Source organism: Pleurodeles waltl, chromosome 4_2 (assembly GCF_031143425.1).
Source record: "Pleurodeles waltl isolate 20211129_DDA chromosome 4_2, aPleWal1.hap1.20221129, whole genome shotgun sequence".
In the NCBI taxonomy this organism is placed as follows: domain Eukaryota; kingdom Metazoa; phylum Chordata; class Amphibia; order Caudata; family Salamandridae; genus Pleurodeles; species Pleurodeles waltl.
Window position 1 is genome coordinate 344,899,543 of NC_090443.1, and position 20,427 is coordinate 344,919,969.

The 20,427-nt window shown below is 47.3% G+C and overlaps 1 protein-coding gene across 1 annotated transcript in view; it reads left to right on the forward strand.

Moving 5' to 3' along the window:
* LOC138292687 (cytochrome P450 2D15-like) overlaps positions 1 to 20,427 on the forward strand; it is a 404,725-nt gene that overhangs the window by 322,283 nt on the left and 62,015 nt on the right. The window contains exon 8 of the mRNA XM_069231408.1: positions 7,902 to 8,043. Within this exon, the coding sequence (XP_069087509.1) occupies positions 7,902 to 8,043 (142 nt within the window). The remainder of the gene's footprint in view (positions 1 to 7,901; positions 8,044 to 20,427) is intronic.

Consider the following 20,427-nt stretch of genomic DNA (forward strand, 5'->3'; position numbering starts at 1 on the left):
TAGAGCATATATCTTGAAATGTAGCTCCACAGTTGTAAATGTACGAAAAATATGTGGGGGAAAAAACGAGGACTTGACATGTAAACCCCAAATATATATATTAATTGTATCTAAACACCTATTTGAAAGCTGAACCAGTGCGTAAGATAAGAGAAAGGCTGGAAACTCTAGGTTACGGAGATCGCTCCCCCTATTATCCGGCCATACGGGATATAAATACGCAAAGGGAGATCCCCTCTAAAAAGTTATGTAAGAATGAAACGAGTATGACCACACGGTAGAATCTCCATGCGCCCGGCCGTATTTGAAAATAAACAATGATCAAAAAATAAACAAAAGCTGCGGAGGTGAGTGATAGAAAGAGGAAACCAAAAGGGGGGGAGGCTCGTCCCCGTCCGGGGGTTGGACGGAGACAGAGTATGCGAGTGCTCTTACCTGCAGAGCGTCCGTGCTGTAATGAGCCGAGGGTGTGTGGCGTCGTCCCAGAGACGTTCGCCATCTTAGCAGGGACATTTATTATGGATAGTAGAAATGGAAAACGGACTGGAGGAGCCAGAAAAGGAGAGGGGGCCGCCATATTTAACTGAAGTTAGATATAAGAAAAGTGAACCAATAATGGTGCATGTGAAAAAGATGAAACGGAAGACAACGTGAAAGATATGGCATAGTGAAACGAAATATATCGTGCCCACCACCAAATAGTGGGTATGCATCAAAGGCAGTTTATATAATTCAATATGTTTTACGAAAAACAGTAACTATATTATAGGAACTGCTAAGAACAGGGGCATTTTTTGACACAATCCAGAAACGAGCATTATATGATTATACAATGTTGAGACTCAGAAAAAAAAAAATGTTTTTGTTGTACAAATGTAATAGTACTGTATGAACAATGACAAAGATTGTTACTATTACAAAGGACACAAAATTCACATTACATGATCTTATAACCCATACCATCAACAGTAAATCGACAGCCAGTACCACAGTACCGGTAAACAAGAAAAATGCAATAAAGGACAAAATAAGAAAAATGCCGTATGATGAAAAATTAGTGTATGTAAACTATTCAGTTCCGATACACTGAACAATACAATAGTAAGTCACATTGAAACATATATTGTACAGTAACAGATGAGACGACATGACTACCTTCATCAGAAAATTAGGTCCCTCACACAGGTATCTGAGATGGATCGATAAATTACAAGAGTAACATATTGGCAGTGAATGTATTATGCCAGGAGGTGGTCTACAGGAAGACATGGAGGTCTTTGTCAGAATTGAGCCCCTCCTCCACAGAGCGCAGTTTGACTATCCATCTGCTCTCCAGTTGTCTTAAGAAGAGAGTCTTATTGCCCTCCCTTGGACAATTACCCAGGGTGGCAATACCATGTGTGTGTATGTCTAGTTTCTCAAGGAAACAACAGGGAGTGGCCTTTCTCAAGGAAAGGGTGTGCTGAGTTATAGTGCACAGCAAAAGGATAATCCTTGTTATTGTTTTTTATTGCCCGTATATGCTCTTGCAATCTTTCTTTGAGTGGTCTAATGGTGCTGCCGATATAATTTTTTTTGCATATGCAAATGATGCAATAAACAATGAACTTGGTATTACAGTTCATGAACTGTTTGATGGTGTGCGTTATTTTTGTGTTATGGCAGAAATTCTTAGTTTTATCCAAGGCATATTCACAAACATTACAATGGCCACATTTGTAAAACCCTGTGGTAATGAAGGTAACCAGCTGGCATTAGTGACCATTGGTAGGTAGCTGTGACACAGTTTGTCCCTCAGGGTGCGACCTCTGCGGTGGATCATATCTGGTCTGTTTTTTAAACCTTTTCTGAGACTCTCATCAGACAATAGAATGTGCCAATTTTTCTTAAGAATCTTAAATATTTCCGAACTGGCACAAGTGTAAGTAGTTATAAATGCTGGTGCCTTTTTGCGGTGCATCTGTTGTTGTGATTTTTTACGAAAAAGTGATGTCCTGTCGATCTTTGTGATCCTTTCCCGTGTGTTACTTAGTAACTTCCTAGAGTAGCCTCTATTTAGAAAACGATGCTCTAATAGGTCTAGCCGTCTAGAAAATTCAGAGTCTTCCTGGCAGTTGCGTCTAACCCTTATTGCTTCACCAAACGGAATAGCTTTGATTTGGGCGTGAGGGTGAGCACTGCTAGCGTGTAGAATGGAGTTGGAGGCTGTAGCCTTTCTGAACAGCCTAGAACGAATGTGGTTCCCATCAGAATATAGTGTCACGTCCAAAAAATCAACACTCACAGAACTGATGTTGCTAGTGAAATGTATGTTATATGAATTAACATTTAGGTACTGGATGAGCCGATCTAAGGATATGCGGTCCCCCGACCAAAAAAGGAGGACATCATCAATGTACCGACCCCAGTAAAGGATATGCTGTGTAAGCGCCGGTGGACCCTTGGTCCACAAGTGATGGTGTTCAAAATGTCCCATGTATAGGTTGGCAAATGAGGGTGAAAATTTGGCCCCCATGGCCACTCCCTGTTGTTGTCTGTACCAGGACCCCTCATGTAAGAAGATGTTGTTATCCATAACTAGATTGATAAGATCCATCAACATGTTGGAATGTTCCAAAAACATGGCATCTCTTTTGTTGAGAAAAAATCGGATGGCAGCCAGACCTTCTTTCTTTGGTATGCACGTGTAAAGAGAAGTGACATCTAGTGTGACCAAAAAATGACCATCCGTCCATTCGTAGTCTGCAGTGAGACTGAGGATGTGTGTTGTATCTTTAATAAATGACGGTAGATTGCATACAAAGGGTTGTAGAAAGAGATCGATATACTCAGACAGTTTTTCGGTGGGTGAGTTGATACCAGATATGATAGGTCTGCCAGGAGGGAAGGGTGCTGGTTTATGAACTTTGGGAAGAATGTAAATGCATGGAGACATGGGCGTTGGATTAAAAAGATACTTGTATTCTGAATTGGTTAGAAGACCTCTGTCCATCCAGAAACTAAGTGTGGTCTCTATGTCTCTGGTGATTTTGCCTATGGGGTTGGTAGAAAGCTTACAGTAGGCTTTATGATCTTGGAGTTATCTGTCTATTTCTCCAACATAGTCACTGCGGTTCATAATGACAATATTACCACCCTTGTCTGCCTCCTTAATTACTATATCTTTGATGTCATCCAGAGAACGCAGAGCCATAAGCTCCTGTGGGCTTAAGTTACATGACCAAGATTTGCGACCCAGTGAGTATTGGTTCTCCAATTTATAGAGATCATCAGTAACCAATTTGTAAAACACATCAATAGCATTATCTGATGAGAAGACAGGTGTAAATCTGGATCGTGGTCTGAGACCACTGACACATGTGGTGGAGCTGCTAAGACCCAGGTCCCTTCCGATGTCATTGCAGGTGGGTGTAAGTCCGCTGTTGTCAGCATCTTCTAAGGAGAGTAGGGTCTGTATGTCCCTTATATCTCCAATGGAGAAGTCACAGGTAGTTGTGTTGACAGTATGTCTTTCGTCAGTCTGGTATTTGTGGTCGAAGTATTTCATTAGTTTGCACTTTCGTGTGAATTTAAAAAGGTCTATGTGCATCGTCGTAAAGTCTGGAAAAGCCATTGGAACAAAGCCCAAACCTTTCTTGAGAACACTCAATTGTTGTTCGTCTAAAGTGATGTCCGATAAGTTCATCACATATAAATCATTGTCGTGAGTTATACAGTTGTCTAGTTCTTTAAGTTGCGTGTTACTGATCTTGTGGGAACCCCGGTCTTGTTGTTTATTTGTTCCGCCCTTTTTTCTCCTCCCCCTTCTGGTTCTCTTGGGTAGGTGACCTGCGTATTTCTGTTGTACCTCTGCCCTCTGCGGAACCTTTCCATTTCTAATAAAAAAGTAGATTTATTATGGGAGAGGCTACCTTGTTCCTGCCGAGAGCTACTCGCCTCCTCGCTTTTAATACTAGAACAGCTTGATAGTTCAGTGTCACTAGATGTGATGCTAGAAACGGGTTGGGCTGACGGTAGTAATGCCCTATTGGCCCGATTGTCATTGTTAAAGTTATCAAATTTGTGGGCAAAGGTAAAAACCCTGCCAGTGGCATAGTCGTTGGCATCTCGTCTTAGTTTGCGCATTTTTTGTCTTTAATGTATGTCTGGTGTTGCTGGAGTACATTATTAAGGAAATCATAATTTTTAGTTATGCCTTCCTTAAGGTTCGTGTCCTGAATCTCTTTCTCTAGTAGCTCAATTTCTACGAGTAAGCGGTCCCTCTTTTCTCTGGCATCCCTAATGAGTATATCCATGATGCCAAAAGAGGAACTAATAAGTAGTTGTTCCCACTCTTGTAATAGTAGGGGGTTGAGATCCCCAAAGGATGGGAAGAGAACGACTCGCAATCCCCTTGGTATTTGTTTAATTTGTATATAGCGTTCAAGGATGGTGAGGTCCCACCATCTTGAGAGCTCTTGTTTTTTTAGTCACTCCAACCTCACAAATTTCATTTTTAAACCCTCTTTTTTGCTGCTAGTGGACGTGTCAGAAATGACTGTATTTTTGCCAGTGAACAATTCCTCTAACAGGGCCTCTCTGTTGTCATTAAACGTAGCCATTGTGTGTAATAATATCCGAGAAAGACAAAGCAAAAATGAGTCTGCAATCAATAACAACAATTAATAGTATATAACAATATCATAAGTAAAGTCAATCGCGTAGTGGGAGTGCGTCCCCGTACACATAGTATGTGAACAACCAAAATGTCAACAAGTTGTGGCTGTGTATAAGCGGTGCGCACTTCCAGAATTTCTATTGTCCTGGATATCGGAAGTTCATGATGGTGTGTCTAATTTAGACAGAATAGAGTGCTCAAGTGGTAGTACACCCAGCCACAGGGTGTGGTACGCTGTTAACCAAAAAGGTCACAGTCCATGTAGGAAAAGAAGAAAACAATGGCACATCACAGGATCAAGGTGAGAACACTTTATTCCTTGGTAACAAGTCAGGGCGAAAATCCTCTGGTGTCATAAAACGCACTAGATACGTGGTATGGGAGCACTGTGCATTTTTCAAGTTTGTATAATAACTGCCGACACGTGTTTCGTCATCCTTGACTTTTTCAAGGCTGTAAACATATACAAATAGGATGTATCACAAGACTTGACAATGAATCTCAATCATATTGGATTATAGTGTTCAAATGTGAAAACATCGTTGAAGTGAGTAAATTGGGATGAAAGGCCCAGTATCAAAGGACATAGCATAAAGATTGAAAAAGATACCATCCTCTACCCTTGTGTAGAAAGAACACGGTGGTGGGTGACAGGACGAGAACAAACATGCAACTACCTGAGTGTATAAGAGAAATAACACCAACGCAAAAGACCCTGCAGAAACCCATGCATAAAAAGAAAATATTATTCATGGTGTACTACAACTAGTAATTACCACCAGGAATGACAAGTAGAGTAAAGAAGGGAAGTGTGCGTCCAGAAAATGGAACGTTTAAACGAGGGAAAAAATAAAAATAAAAATAAGGGCGTACCTTACTGGATATGAACTATGAGAATAAATTTGATAGGACTCCAAAAATTCAAGAAATGTACAGCAAAGTGTACACATAGTGGCATGGAAGCATTCAAATGACATAGACCCTGGTAAGTCTGTAAGAAAAGAAAGAGGGTAAGGAGATAGGGTAAAAATCAAAAGAGTAATGACCGGAAAGTAATGTAAAAAAAAAAAAATGTAAAAAACTGGACCAGAAACACGAGTAGTGTTAAACGATAAATAGAGCATATATCTTGAAATGTAGCTCCACAGTTGTAAATGTACGAAAAATATGTGGGGGAAAAAACGAGGACTTGACATGTAAACCCCAAATATATAACTCAGATAAGGGTGCCATGTTTAATGTCAGTGGCTTCTACTACGTTGCTGTGCATCTAGATTTTCACCATTAAAAATCACTTCTCTGTGGCTTTACATCAGTGGCATTGTGAATCGATTTATGGCTGCTTTAAAAAGGCTGGGAATGCTGTGAAGGCTATGAGATCCCCCATTTCAGAGACATTATGTGAAGACCTGAGAGACTCTGTCAAAGATATCAGGTGCCAATTCACTCCAAGCGCACATGCAAAGATGATCTCTATTTTGGCTCGCAGTCTTGCCTAATAACTGACCTGAAAGGCTCATGACCACTGCTTGGATATAAAGTCATATGGTCATAGGTAATTTGTCCTATTTCGTCATTCTCAGTGAGGACCCCTGTGAACTGCCATCAATGGATGGTGTATCAGAGTTCAACAAAGTCTTTGGTGAGGGAGCTTGTATTGAAAATCACTTTTGAGAATCTGATAGCCATGCAAACCCATCTTCTGTTTGTATCCGATGGACACGCAGGTGAAAAAAAAGGAGCAGTGGGGCTTAAATAACAAGAAGGCCCACGATAAATCAAGCAAATGAGCTATGCTATGCTACTTTTGCCCATATATATATGGATTTATCTCTTGTGTGCTAGTGTGTTTCACTTTCCATCACTATATTTCTCTATGTGCCATGTTTGGAGCTGTTTGGTTAAGCAATTCTGCATCATGAATAAAGGAATATATTCCATGGAATTCTGCAATCCCTGTATAAATCCCTATCTCTAATTTCTAATTAATGAGTTATGATGCACCCCGTTGCGGATTATAAATAAAAGACATCAAAACTAATCTATAATAATTTATTGCGGTTGAGATCTTAAGTCACAATTCCTCCTGCCAGATCCAGGAGCCAAGATGAAAGGCAGGTCAGGTCATGGGGCATAATTAAAGCAGCTACCTAAACAGTAAAACATGTTTTTTTTCCTTTTTCTTTCTTCTGCTCTATTTCTCTAACTGTTCATTGACAAGAAGAAATGAGATATCTCTGACAACATGTTTATTTTTTGCACTCCTTGGTTAATTATGGAAAAGTTAGAATATTCCTGCATATTACTTCACTTTTCAAACCACTCTGTTTTTGAAAAAAAGCTAGCTTGTATTAAACTGCTTCTAATATGTTTTTGAAACAAATGTCTAACAACTTTTTTGATGTGTTTTATTTTGCACTAGAAATTGAATTTGTATTCTTGATGTTTGCAAACAAGCTTTCTCTATTATATGAAATTGTTACGCACCAAGGATTTAGGTGGCTTGTAGGGAAGGTGATAGTGTGACCATATATTATAAGGAATAAAGTACCCCCTGTCGCACATAATAAGGATATTGCAGGGGTTACTTTATCCCAAATATAATTCACTTCAATTGACTCCTGCATTGGTGTTCAAACAGACTCATCAGGTACACCAGCTCTGGAATGGCAAAGCAGCACAATGACAGTGCAAGTGATGGGTGATCACCCCTACCCCTCCAGCCACCGTTGGCTGATTAAGTCAGCACATGAAATGTGAGAGGATAATATGGTCTTGCTGATTCTTATTCTTTTCGAGGTCACATGTGGACAGGAAGTACTCTAGCTCAGACTGCTTAAAAATATAATTCCATTGTAAAAACAATCCACAGGTAGTAGTGCTCCCAGCGCCCAAATCAGTAAGATAAGAAATTTTGGAGATGATAACAAGAATTTGTTATGTTAGTTTTCTTTTCTTAGACTTGGCTTCCTGTGCATTCCAGAAGGCCTACCCGAGGGTGCCTTGTCCAAAGGACTGGATTTAAGAGTATATATAAAAGTGTCAACCAACCCTGGCCCACTTAATGATTTAGGATTATTGCTCATGAATAGAGTGATGTAGTTTTGGAGTAAGAATAGATGTGTATGGCCTACAAGTGAATAATTTTCTTTTTGTGTTGTTCATTCACTCCTTGCATGTTCATAAAGACACTGTGAAGAAATAGAGCACATTCTTTGTTTAAAATGTTGGCTATTATTTCTAGGCAACCACACTCTTTTTCAGCCTGTCTTCCGTCCTAAAGGATGAGTCCATTTGGGCAACGCCATACCAGTTTTATCCAGAAAACTTCTTGGATGCTGATGGTCATTTCATCAAACGAGATGCCTTCATACCATTTTCTGCAGGTAATAAAATGCTCCTCCCGCTATGTAGGTGTAAAGTAGGACAGCTGAGTAGACAATTGAAATATCATAAAATGTAGGCCGTGTGATTGTGACAACCATTTATTGGAAGATGAGGACAGTATTGTAAATGTTGTGTAAATTGATGACTTAGGTGCATATAGTATACAATTGTATATAGCTGGAATGAGTGCAATATTTTTGGCAATTTTGCTATTGCTAGATGTTCTCTTGGTAGCCAAGGTAAGTCAGAACAATGAGGAATTCTCTATATAACCTCAGTCAGGTTAAGTGAGCAAAACATAAACAATAAAGTACATTCCTGACACTCGTTATGATTATAAGCATCCCTGCATAGGCCTCAATAAGAATTTTATGTGGCTGATGTATGTCATTACGTTGAAAGTAAAAATAATGCCTAAAAGAAATATTGCTTCACAGGTATTATTTACAAAAATATTGTAACTTAGGGTGTAGATTTTATGCAAATTATATTTACAACATGATATGTATGTCAGACAATACTTTAGTTACAACTTTCTTGGATCATACCAGTTGAGATATGTTGCACAAGTTAGATTTGTAAACAGGAACTATCCCACCATCTTGTGCCTAGAAGTATCACAGATAGCGTTGTTGATGCCACTCCCACCTTCAGCCCCTACGTCATACATGTGTAAAATATTTTCAATAAAACTTGTGAAATCTAATTCAGGTGGTCTCAGGGTAGTCAGCAATTATGAGACTCCAGTGGTGATATTTGCCACTCCTAGCCTCAGCCTGCTGTACTATTGGCCTCCTGTTTAGCACATGACTCGCAATCATAAACAAGGCAGAGAGCAGTCAAGGTTTACTCAAGACATGAAGGTGTAGATCAGGGGACTCTAACATTTCCTATAGTAAGAGGTACTTCTGATTACTGAATAACACCTGGAGCAACTGCCTAAGAAAAAGGATTCAAATGGATACATGAAGGCCGAGTAACTTAAACATCACTTTCGGAGTACCCCAGTCTAATTTAATGACAGATGAACTTCATCTCAAAAAGTTTACTGTGAAGTTCTGAAGAATCAGTTTGCTTTTTAAATAAAAAGAATTATTGCACTAGCTGAGGTCCCTGACACACAGGTAGCTAACTACTACAGTTTACTTATATAGAGTCCTTTCTATCAACAAAACAAACACAAACTAAGCCCCCTAACTGATAATTTTGAAGACATGTAGGTTGGCAGACCGCATCGCTCTGGACACAGACGCCAACCCAAATTCCGAATACCATGGTGGAATGTCTACTATAGCACCATGACACAGGAAGTCAAAACAAACAACACAGTGGAAGGATGGCACAATGCCTTTCAATTCACACCAGGCAGAACCCAACCTATGCACTATAAATGTATAGAAGCCCTACAAAATGAACAAAGCTGCCAACAACTGCAAACAATCCGTAACCCAAATTAAACCAGAGATTATCACACAAACCTATAGAATTTAAGGCATGCTACAATGTAAAGTAAAACTCTTCATAAACAACAAAGCAGTACACTACTTAGTATCTATACTAACATAAATATTAACCCTCTAAGACCCAGAAAATGAAAAACATAATCCAAACCAGCATAATAAAATAACCTTTAAATAAATAAATCACATATTTTTGACACTAGCCAGAAAATAAATAAAACAAAAATTTCAAATAAGACTAATAAAGAAAACTATTGTGTACATTAATTATAACTTAGATAGAAAATATAGGTCTAATCCCATCAGTCATAAATCTCATGAAACACAAGCCTCAGATAACACATAAAATGTTGTCTAAAAAATAATTACAGTACATGTAATCGAAAAGTATAATCTGCCAAAAATGGAAAAGAAACTTTAAAAGTCCCCAAAAATGCAAACATAAACTAATCCTATAAAGATTTATTGAAGAAGCCCAAAGCCTTAATAAACCATAAGAAACCCCAAAAAGTGTTAAAAAGATACACTTCTGGAAAACCAAAAAACGAAAGGAAATCAAAATAAAAAATATTGGTTTACTAGAAACCAAAACAGATTTCCCTCAAACAATACTATTTCAGATGCCTATAGAAGTCATTGGTAATTGAATACCTGTATAGTAAAAAATAGCATCTACAGCACATGTAATCATCAAAAAGAACATAACATATTATAAAATAACATAATAATGCATTACTAACAAATTCTATCTAAATCTAGGCCAACAAAATAGTGAACAACACTACAATAACTACAACAAAGTCTACAAAAAACCCACAAAGGACACTATAACTAAAGTCTACAGCTCCCCCTTATGTCCTCCTACCATCAAAACCCTAACAAAACCTATAAGGTCTTAATATACTGACAAATAGGAGCTCCTTTCCTAGACCTCCTTACAGGAAAATAGACTAAAAATGAAACAAATAGCCTACAAAATAGACGGTAACAATAAAAAAAAAAAGGCCACTAAATGAATCTAAAAAGACACAGATTATCTCCCTCTTGAAAACAAATGGAATTTAAGAAAAATTGTTTACAAAAATAGATTAAAAATGTAACGAGGTTTAAAACAAGATTGGCAAAATATGAGAAATAAATATTTAATGTTTACTAAATATGTTCTGTAAACATTATGTGAAAAATGTATTTGAAAGAACTGTATTAATGTAAAAAATTAAGACAATGGAAAAAAAACACAGAAAAATGTAAAACATAAAAAACTGTTTAAATATATTGGACATTGTTTTGAATACTAACATTTAATTAAAATAATTGTGAGAAAACAGGGCTGATTGCAGAGGCCCCATAACTTTTTGCCCCCATTTTCCCCTTTTTGCTGGTGTTTTCCTGACTTTGATGGTGCCCTGGGTACTGCTAACCAGTCCCAGGGCCTGTGCTCTGTGTAAAATGGATATGCAAATTAGGCTATTTATAATTGGCTAAGTTAACCTACCTATAAGTCCCTAGTATATGGTAGGGCATGTAGGTTTAGGGACGACCTCATAGGTGGTGCACACCTAGGTGCTCTGCTGAGGTGCCCAGTGTCATTTTAAAGGCAGGCCTGCTTTGCTGGCTGCTTTTAAATTAAAGTTATATGCAAATTCGACTTTGGAATTAAAGGTACTTCCAAAGTCTTAAACTACCTTATTTTTACATATAAGTCACCCCTAAGGTGTGCCCTATGTGCCCCTAGGGCTGGGTGCCATGTAACTATAAGCAGGGACTTTATAAAAATAGATTTATAAGCCCTGGTGAGGTAAAAACAGCCAAATTTGTTTGTCCCTCATTGAAGTAAATGGCCTTCATAGGCTAGAATGGGCAGACTTTATTTTAAATTTTAAAGTCTCCTTAAATGTTACATACCAAGAATTTGGTATCAAATTAATTGTTGTAATAAATCCCACAACTTCCAGTTGTTGGATTTAATATAACTTGTTCAGGTAAAAAGTTTAGACTTTACCTAAAAAGTTGCCAATTTCAGCTCTGCATTGTTTTTGCTGCTGTGCTCTGATTGGCCAGCCTGCAGCAGCTTCTGCCAGGCTGCCTTGATGAGGTGTGAAGTGGCCTGGCTTCACACAAAGGAATTTGCTTGGGGGAGAGAATCTCCCCTCAGCAGATGGTGAGGCAGGAAGGGGGAGGGCTGCCAAACTGGTCTTCAAAGGCAGAGAAGGACATTTGGAGCACCCAGCAACACCCCCACATCCTGCAACCCCAGACAGCTAGGTGCTCCCTTGATTAGATTAGGAGAGGGCAGGAGAGGGGTGTGTTTATGATTTTTAGCCACACCAGTGGGAGGGCTCAGCCAGATGTAACCTCCAAAAATCAGATTCAGCCATGTTGGATTTTTAGAGACTGTTGCCTTTTGGGATGGATTTTTGCCACACTTCCCAGGAAGTGGTCATCACAGGGGGACGACCCTGTACCTGATTGGAGGACCAGGACCCCCCTGCTTTTCACCCAGGAGCAAGGATAAAACTGGCAGACCTGCCCCCACACCTCAGATCCCCTCCAGAATTCAACAAGAAAGGAACTAAAGAAGAAGAAGGACTGCCCTGCTGGACCCCTGGCCTGCACCTGGACCCTGCACTCAAAAGGACTGCACCAGCTGCACACTTGGGCTTCACCACAAGAAGGACTTTGCCTGGCTTCAACTGGTTCAAGGAGGGACTCCCTGTTTGCTACAGATGAAAAATTGCTAAACCAGAGTCCCCTGCACCAACTCCTGAAAAAAGAGACCAGTTGACCACTGCCCAGTGGCCAAAAAGGAGTTTGCGCCAGGTGCATTCTGGGAGTTGAAGTCCGCACCCCCCAAGGACCATCACAGAACTTCTGGACCCTTGGGGTGAGCTGTGGACCCCAAAAGAACCTTAAAAGAACATCTGGGTGAAGCCCCAGAAGTTTGGAAAAGATTTGAGAATTTTTGGAAAAAAGCTCCAGAGAGGGACCGACCCGCCGCGGAAATTCTAGCCGGCTTGCCTCAACCGCGACCCGGCCTGACTTCGTGGTTCGTCCCGGTAAAGAAAAACATCCAAAAAAGAGACTAAGGCCCTCATTCTGACCCTGGCGGTCGGCGGAGAGGCGGCGGTCGGACCGCGAACAGACCGGCGGTATTAAAAATGGCATTCTGACCCTGGCGGGAACCGCCAACACAGCCCGCCAACTTAACACTCCGACCGCCACAGCGGTACAAACAAACAGCGCGGCGGTTCCCGCCAACAGCCCGGCGGCAGACAAAGTACCGCCCACCCTATTACGACCCACCAATCTGCCACCTTTTCCGGGGCGGGAGCACCGCCGATAAGAACACGGCGGAAACAGACTACGAACGGGAAAACGCTCACCTCTACGCACTCCACGGGAGATTCCGGCAGTATGGAGCCAGAGTTGCAGGTCATCCCCGCACTCCTATTCCTCCTCATATACCAGGAGCACGCCCGGCGGCGCGGAAGACATCGGTGAGTACTGCACCTACGACACAGGGGAGGGAAAAGATTACCGGCACACACCCACCCACCCACACCCACTACAACACACACATCAATGCATTCCCACAGATCACTGTCACAACCCACAAACCACCCCCCTCCGAAATAATGCAAAGACCAAAAGAAGAGATCATAAACGGCCAGATATATTGAAATAAACTATGTACAAAATATATACAGCTACTAAATGTAGTCCAACCACTGTCCGTGGATCACAGGGGTCCTGTGCAAAGGGGCAAGGCCCAGTCCCACGACAAGAACTCCACGGAGAGAACACTGCAGGGGCATCAGAAAGAAAATAGGACAGGCACCTCAGGGGGAAGGGAAGGGGGGGCACCTCAGCCACTTGAGTACACGACGCCAGATCCACGAGGGGACTCCATGACCACTGGGCCATCCTGGGGAGAGCAAAGCCACAGTCCATACAGTCCATACAGTGGGTGGCCTGCCCACTGGGCCATCCTGTGGAGAGCAAAGCCACAGTCCAAACAGTCCATACAGTGGGTGGCCTGCCCACTGGGCCATCCTGGGGAGAGCAAAGCCACAGTCCATACAGTCCATACAGTGGGTGGCCTGCCCACTGGGCCATCCTGGGGAGAGCAAAGCCACAGTCCAAACAGTCCATACAGTGGGTGGCCTGCCCACTGGGCCATCCTGGGGAGAGCAAAGCCACAGTCCATACAGTCCATACAGTGGGTGGCCTGCCCACTGGGCCATCCTGGGGAGAGCAAAGCCACAGTCCATACAGTCCATACAGTGGGTGGCCTGCCCACTGGGCCATCCTGGGGAGAGCAAAGCCACAGTCCATACAGTCCATACAGTGGGTGGCCTGCCCACTGGGCCATCCTGGGGAGAGCAAAGCCACAGTCCAAACAGTCCATACAGTGGGTGGCCTGCCCACTGGGCCATCCTGGGGAGAGCAAAGCCACAGTCCATACAGTCCATACAGTGGGTAGCCTGCCCACTGGGCCATCCTGGGGAGAGCAAAGCCACAGTCCATACAGTCCATACAGTGGGTGGCCTGCCCACTGGGCCATCCTGGGGAGAGCAAAGCCACAGTCCAAACAGTCCATACAGTGGGTGGCCTGCCCACTGGGCCATCCTGGGGAGAGCAAAGCCACAGTCCATACAGTCCATACAGTGGGTGGCCTGCCCACTGGGCCATCCTGGGGAGAGCAAAGCCACAGTCCATACAGTCCATACAGTGGGTGGCCTGCCCACTGGGCCATCCTGGGGAGAGCAAAGCCACAGTCCAAACAGTCCATAACAGACCCCACTGCCACTGGAGGAGGCAAGTTGGCCAGAGGACATCCTGCAGCCCTGCGCAAGATAGATCCTGCCCTGCCACGTCTGCCAAAGGGCCAGCGGTTCTTGCCTTGAAGGGCCCAGTCCAGCGGTTCTTGAGACGGCGGGGCCCAGTTCAGCGGTTCTTGCCTTGAAGGGCCCAGTTCAGCGGTTCTTGAGACGGCGGGGCCCAGTTCAGCGGTTCTTGCCTTGAAGGGCCCAGTTCAGCGGTTCTTGCCTTGAAGGGCCCAGGTCAGCGGTTCTTGAGACGGCGGGGCCCAGTTCAGCGGTTCTTGCCTTGAAGGGCCCAGTTCAGCGGTTCTTGAGACGGCGGGGCCCAGTTCAGCGGTTCTTGCCTTGAAGGGCCCAGTTCAGCGGTTCTTGCCTTGAAGGGCCCAGTTCAGCGGTTCTTGAGACGGCGGGGCCCAGTTCAGCGGTTCTTGCCTTGAAGGGCCCAGTTCAGCGGTTCTTGCCTTGAAGGGCCCAGGTCAGCGGTTCTTGAGACGGCGGGGCCCAGTTCAGCGGTTCTTGCCTTGAAGGGCCCAGTTCAGCGGTTCTTGAGACGGCGGGGCCCAGTTCAGCGGTTCTTGCCTTGAAGGGCCCAGTTCAGCGGTTCTTGAGACGGCGGGGCCCAGTTCAGCGGTTCTTGCCTTGAAGGGCCCAGTTCAGCGGTTCTTGAGACGGCGGGGCCCAGTTCAGCGGTTCTTGAGACGGCGGGGCCCAGTTCAGCGGTTCTTGAGACGGCGGGGCCCAGTTCAGCGGTTCTTGAGACGGCGGGGCCCAGTTCAGCGGTTCTTGAGACGGCGGGGCCCAGTTCAGCGGTTCTTGAGACGGCGGACGGTCTATGGCCAACTGCTAATTGCATGGTGGTGCCCTCCTGGGCAGCGGGGATGGTGCTCCTTCACTGCCCACCTGGGCTGTGGGTGGTGGGGCCCTCCTGGCCAGCTGGGCTGGGTCCTCCCTGGGCAGCGGCTATGGGGGTGGTGGGCTCTCCCGGGGCAGCGGCTATGGGGGTTGTGGGCTCCTCCTGGGCAGCAGGCCTGCTGCCTGACCTCTCCAACTTGCTGCCCTTGCCCTCCTTAGTCGTCGGCCTGTGGCCCTTGCCTCCCTTTGGAGCTGTGGCTGGTGACTGTCTCTGGGTGGTGTCCGGGGGGGATGTAGAAGGCGGGCTCCTGCGGCGCCCCTTCCGCCTTCTGCTCCTCTTCCCAGGGGGTGGGCTGGCTGTCCCCTTGCTGCTGGGTGAAGATCCAGACATGCGGGCTGGCGGGCTCCAATACCCCTGCACCCTTGTCAAGGGGGCTGCAGGGCTGGTGGTGGCTGAGGTGCTCTTCTTACCCCGACGAGAAGGAGGGGGGGGCTCAGGGTCAGGAAAGAAGTTAGTAGTGGCGAGGAAGAGCTTCTTGGGACAATGGAGAGTGGTAGGTACAGTGGGAATGGGAGTGGAGGGAGAGGATGTGGTTGTAGGTGAGTCACGTTTGCTGTCTTTGGGTGCAGGTGCAGGAGGGATAGGCTGTCGTGAGGTGGATGGCTGTTGGGTGGGTGGGTGGCTGCGTTTGTGTGGTGTGGAAGAGGGGGTGACAGACAGTGGGAGAGGACACAGGGGACGTGTAAATGGCAGTGGGGGTGGTGACTGCACGTGTGCGGACTGGAGTGGAGGGTGTGCTGGTGATGGAAACACTGGCTGATGGTGAGGTGAATGGAGGTGTGAGTGTAGACGTCACAGGGAGGGAGGAGGGAGACGAGGAGGTGGGGGTCACAGAGGTGGTAGTGACTGTTGGCATGTCTGCATCGGAATGTTGCGTGTGTGAATGTCTGGGTGATCTGTGGTGCTTATGTTTGGATGAGCTTCTCTTGGGTGTTGAGGTGTGTGCAGGCTGGTCTGATGGTGTGGGTGGGACAGGCAGAGGAACAGGAGACTGGGAGGAGGGAGTTAGTAGAGGCAGGCAGGAGACAGGGACAATGGCTGCCGTCAGTGCTGAGGCCAGAGCCTGGAACGATCGCTGATGGGCAGCCTGACCCGAATGAATGCCCTCCAGGTACGCATTGCTGCGATGAACCTCCCTCTCCACCCCCTGGATGGCATTCAAAAGGGTAGTCTGCCCAACAATGAGCGTTCGGAGGAGGTCAATGACCTCCTCACTGAGGGCAGCGGGGGTAACAGGGGCAGGGCCTGAGGTGCCTGGGGCGAAGGAGATGCCCGGCTTCCTGGCAGAGCGGGCACGGGGCGAACGCGGAGGGGCTGCTGGGAGGGCGGAGATGGTGCGCTGGGTGGCGGCTGTACCTGTAATGGCGGGGGGCACGGATGGTGCCACCCCCGCAAGGGAGCCCCCTTCCGAGGACGTGTCCGTGTCGCTGCAGGCTCCAGTCGTCCCCGTCGTGGAGCTCCCCTCGCCCTCCGTCTCACTGGTCCAGTCTGACTCTGTGGCATGGCCCTCCTGGGCCATGTGAGATGCAGCTCCCTCCTGCCCCGATGCCACTTCTCCTCCGCCTGATGATGCTGATGCACACAAGCACAGAAAGACAAACAAAAAGGGGGGGGGAGAGAGAAATAAAGGGATATTGAGTACATGGATCTCCGGTACAGTTAGCGGACATGACAGACACAGATGCCCCCTGCACTAAGTTGCGCACTTGTGGTCCGCTACGCATTCCGTGGAACATGCCCTACACGCCTAGAGTTGTCAACTGCACCCATGGATGACACGGCCCAGGGATGGCTGTACTGACACACTACTGAGGGTGGTGGCTGGGGACACAGGGGCTTACGGGGGTGCCCAGCCTACAGATATCGCCCTGGCCTAGGGGGACCCACAGCCCTCCTCCCCCACCCAGACACCTCCACTGCACGACAACAGAGTAGATGATGCTTCTACTCACCCCCTTGTGTCTGCTGTGCTGCCCTCACGCGCCCATCCAAATCAGGGTAGGCCACCGCCAGGATCCGGAACATCAGGGGGCTCAGTTGACGGCAGGCACCCCGCCTACGTTGGGAGGCCATCCCCAGCAGAGACTCGGCGGTCTTCTTTGTCCCGCGGCGGATGTCCTCCCACCTCTTGCGGCAGTGGGTGCCCCGTCGATGGTGGACCCCCAGGCCCCGGACTTCCTTGGCGATGGCACGCCAAATCCCAATCTTCTCATGGGCGCGGACCTATGTGACACGTACAGGGAGGGAGAAATACCACGTTCAAGTTACTCAGCATTTTCCTTTCCAGTGGCCCAACGCCCCCCATCCCCGCCAGGCCCCCCGCCAGGCCCCCGCCATGCCCAACACCCCCCATCCCCGCCAGGCCCCCCGCCAGGCCCCCCGCCATGCCCAACATGCCCCCCATCCCCGCCAGGCCCCCGCCAGGCCCAACATGCACCCCATCCCCGCCAGGCCCCCCGCCAGGCCCCCCGCCATGCCCAACATGCCCCCCATCCCCGCCAGGCCCCCCGCCAGCCCCAACATGCCCCCCATCCCCGCCAGGCCCCCGCCAGGCCCCCCGCCATGCCCAACATGCACCCCATCCCCGCCAGGCCCCCCGCCAGGCCCCCCGCCATGCCCAACATGCCCCCCATCCCCGCCAGGCCCCCGCCAGGCCCAACATGCACCCCATCCCCGCCAGGCCCCCAAGCCAGCCAGTGGCCCCAAATCCAGATAGAATTACACTCACTTGTTGGTCTGGAGGACCGTAGAGTAGCGCATACTGGGGGAGGACCCCATCCACAAGTTTCTCCAACTCCTCTCCAGTGAAGGCAGGGGCCCTTTCCCCAGTCGCAGCAGCCATTGTCCCTTCCAGACCGAGGTCACAGCAACACTTGCAGTATAGGTCCTCTCCTGTGAAAGTTCAAGTCGCAAGTGGATAAGTAGATAGAAAATGGCGGTCACGTCCGCGGCGGTGCGTACCGCGGCGGTGCGTCCCGCCACCGCCGGCGCCCTTCGCCATTGGCTCCTGAAACCCATAGGCTTCAATGTTAACCAATGCGGCTTCGCGCCGCGGTCTTGGCCCGCCGCCCGCCGCGGTGTGCCACGCCAGCGCATTGACCTCACATCCCATTGTCACACTTCACAGGTCAGGCAGCCGCCATTTCCAGGGCCCACATGGCTCAATTTCAACTGCGTCACACAGGCCTAGGCCTTGCATAGCCACTCATACACGCCATTCACTGCATAGAGAATCGTATACTGTGCTAGCTGTGAGTACGTACCTGTGGGTTGCCTGACTGTGTGCTCCATGTTGTCCTTCCTAGGCACCGTCCGCTGGGTTGGGCGAGGAGACGGATGAATCCTCCCGTGTACCGACCGCTGGTGGACCTGTCGACAATGGAAGAACGCCACATTATCCTGACCTACCGTCTTAACCGTGCCACTATCCATGAACTGTGTGCCCGGCTGGAGCCCGACCTGATGTCCCCCATCCGCCAACCCACAGGGATTCCCCCTCTGGTGCAGGTCATGTCAGTACTCCATTTCTTGGCAAGTGGGTCATTTCAGACAACAGTGGGAATTGCTTCTGGGATGTCTCAGCCCATGTTTTCAAAGGTGTTATCCAGAGTGTTGTCTGCCCTGATGAAATCCGTGAGGAACTACATCATTTTCCCTGAGGTGGGCGAACTGGCTACAGTGAAGGGTGATTTCTACGCCCTTGGACATATTCCCAACGTAATTGGTGCCATTGATGGGACCCATGTGGCTTTGGTTCCCCCAAGAGACAGGGAGCAGGTGTACAGGAACAGAAAAAGTTACCATTCAATGAACATCCAGGTGGTGTGTTTGGCTGACCAGTACATCTCGCATGTAAATGCCAAATTCCCAGGGTCAGTGCATGACGCCTACATCATGCGGAATAGCAGCATCCCTTACGTGATGGAACAGCTACAGAGACACCGTGTATGGCTAGTGGGGGACTCTGGGTACCCCAACCTGTCGTGGCTACTGACCCCAGTAAGGAATCCCCGGACCAGGGCAGAGGAACGGTACAATGAGGCCCATGGGCGTACTAGGAGGGTGATCGAACGCACCTTTGGCCTCCTAAAGGCCAGGTTTCGCTGCCTGCATATGACCGGGGGATCCCTAATGTACTCACCTAAGAAGGTGTGTCACATCATCGTGGCCTGCTGCATGCTTCACAACCTGGCTTTGCGCCGCCAGGTGCCTTTCCTGCAGGAGGATGGTCGAGACGGTGGTGTTGTGGCAGCGGTGGAACCTGAGGAGAGTGACGAGGAGGAAGACGACGGGGCTGAAACAGACAACAGGGACAGAATCATTGAACAGTACTTCCAATAGGACACAGGTAACATTTCAAAGATAATTTAGTAAAAGTTAACTACTCTGCAGCATCTCTGCTGCCTGTCTATTTGCCCCAGTGTATGATGACTGAGTTTTGGCTTTTCCCTCCCTATTTCAGATCTGGGGTCCCCACTACGAGTCCTGTGCTTCGTTTCCCCATGGACTACAGCTTTGTGGCAGCTGTTTGTTGACTTCACCATGTACAAGGACATATTTGCACTGTCATGTCAATTACAATCTATTGAAATCACAGCCAGACTCCTGATATTTTGGTGCAAAATAGGTGTTTATTGAAGTGCTCAAAATGGGATGGGTGGTTTCAAGTGGGTGGGGGCTATGGTGAAGGAATGTCCATGGCAGAGTCCAGAGTAACAGTCACACAGGTGCATTGTCCAGAGGCCTGTGGAGAGATGGAGCATGGGCAGTTCGAGGATGGACAGGGTGACAATGTGGGACAGTGGGATGACATCAGGTGGTATCCATTGCTGGCGGGGGTCTTGACATCCTACTCTGTCTTGCGAGATCTCAGGGCCCTCTTGCGGGGTGGTTCTTCTCCTGCAGGAGGTGGGGGTCTGGTGGGCTGCTGCTGTGCGGGGGCCTCCTGTCCACTAGCGCCGGCGGAGGTGGATGGCTTTTCTTGGTCCCGGCTAGTGGCAGGGGCCCTTGGGTGTTGTTCAGTGTCCGCCCTGCTGTTTACGAGGTCCTGCAGCAGCCCTACCATGGTAACCAGGGTGGTGTTGATGGCTCGGATGTCCTCCCTGTACCCCCGATAGTGTTCCTCCTGCAGCACCTGGATCTCCTGGAACCGGGCCAGTACCGTCGCCATCGTCTCCTGGGAGCGGT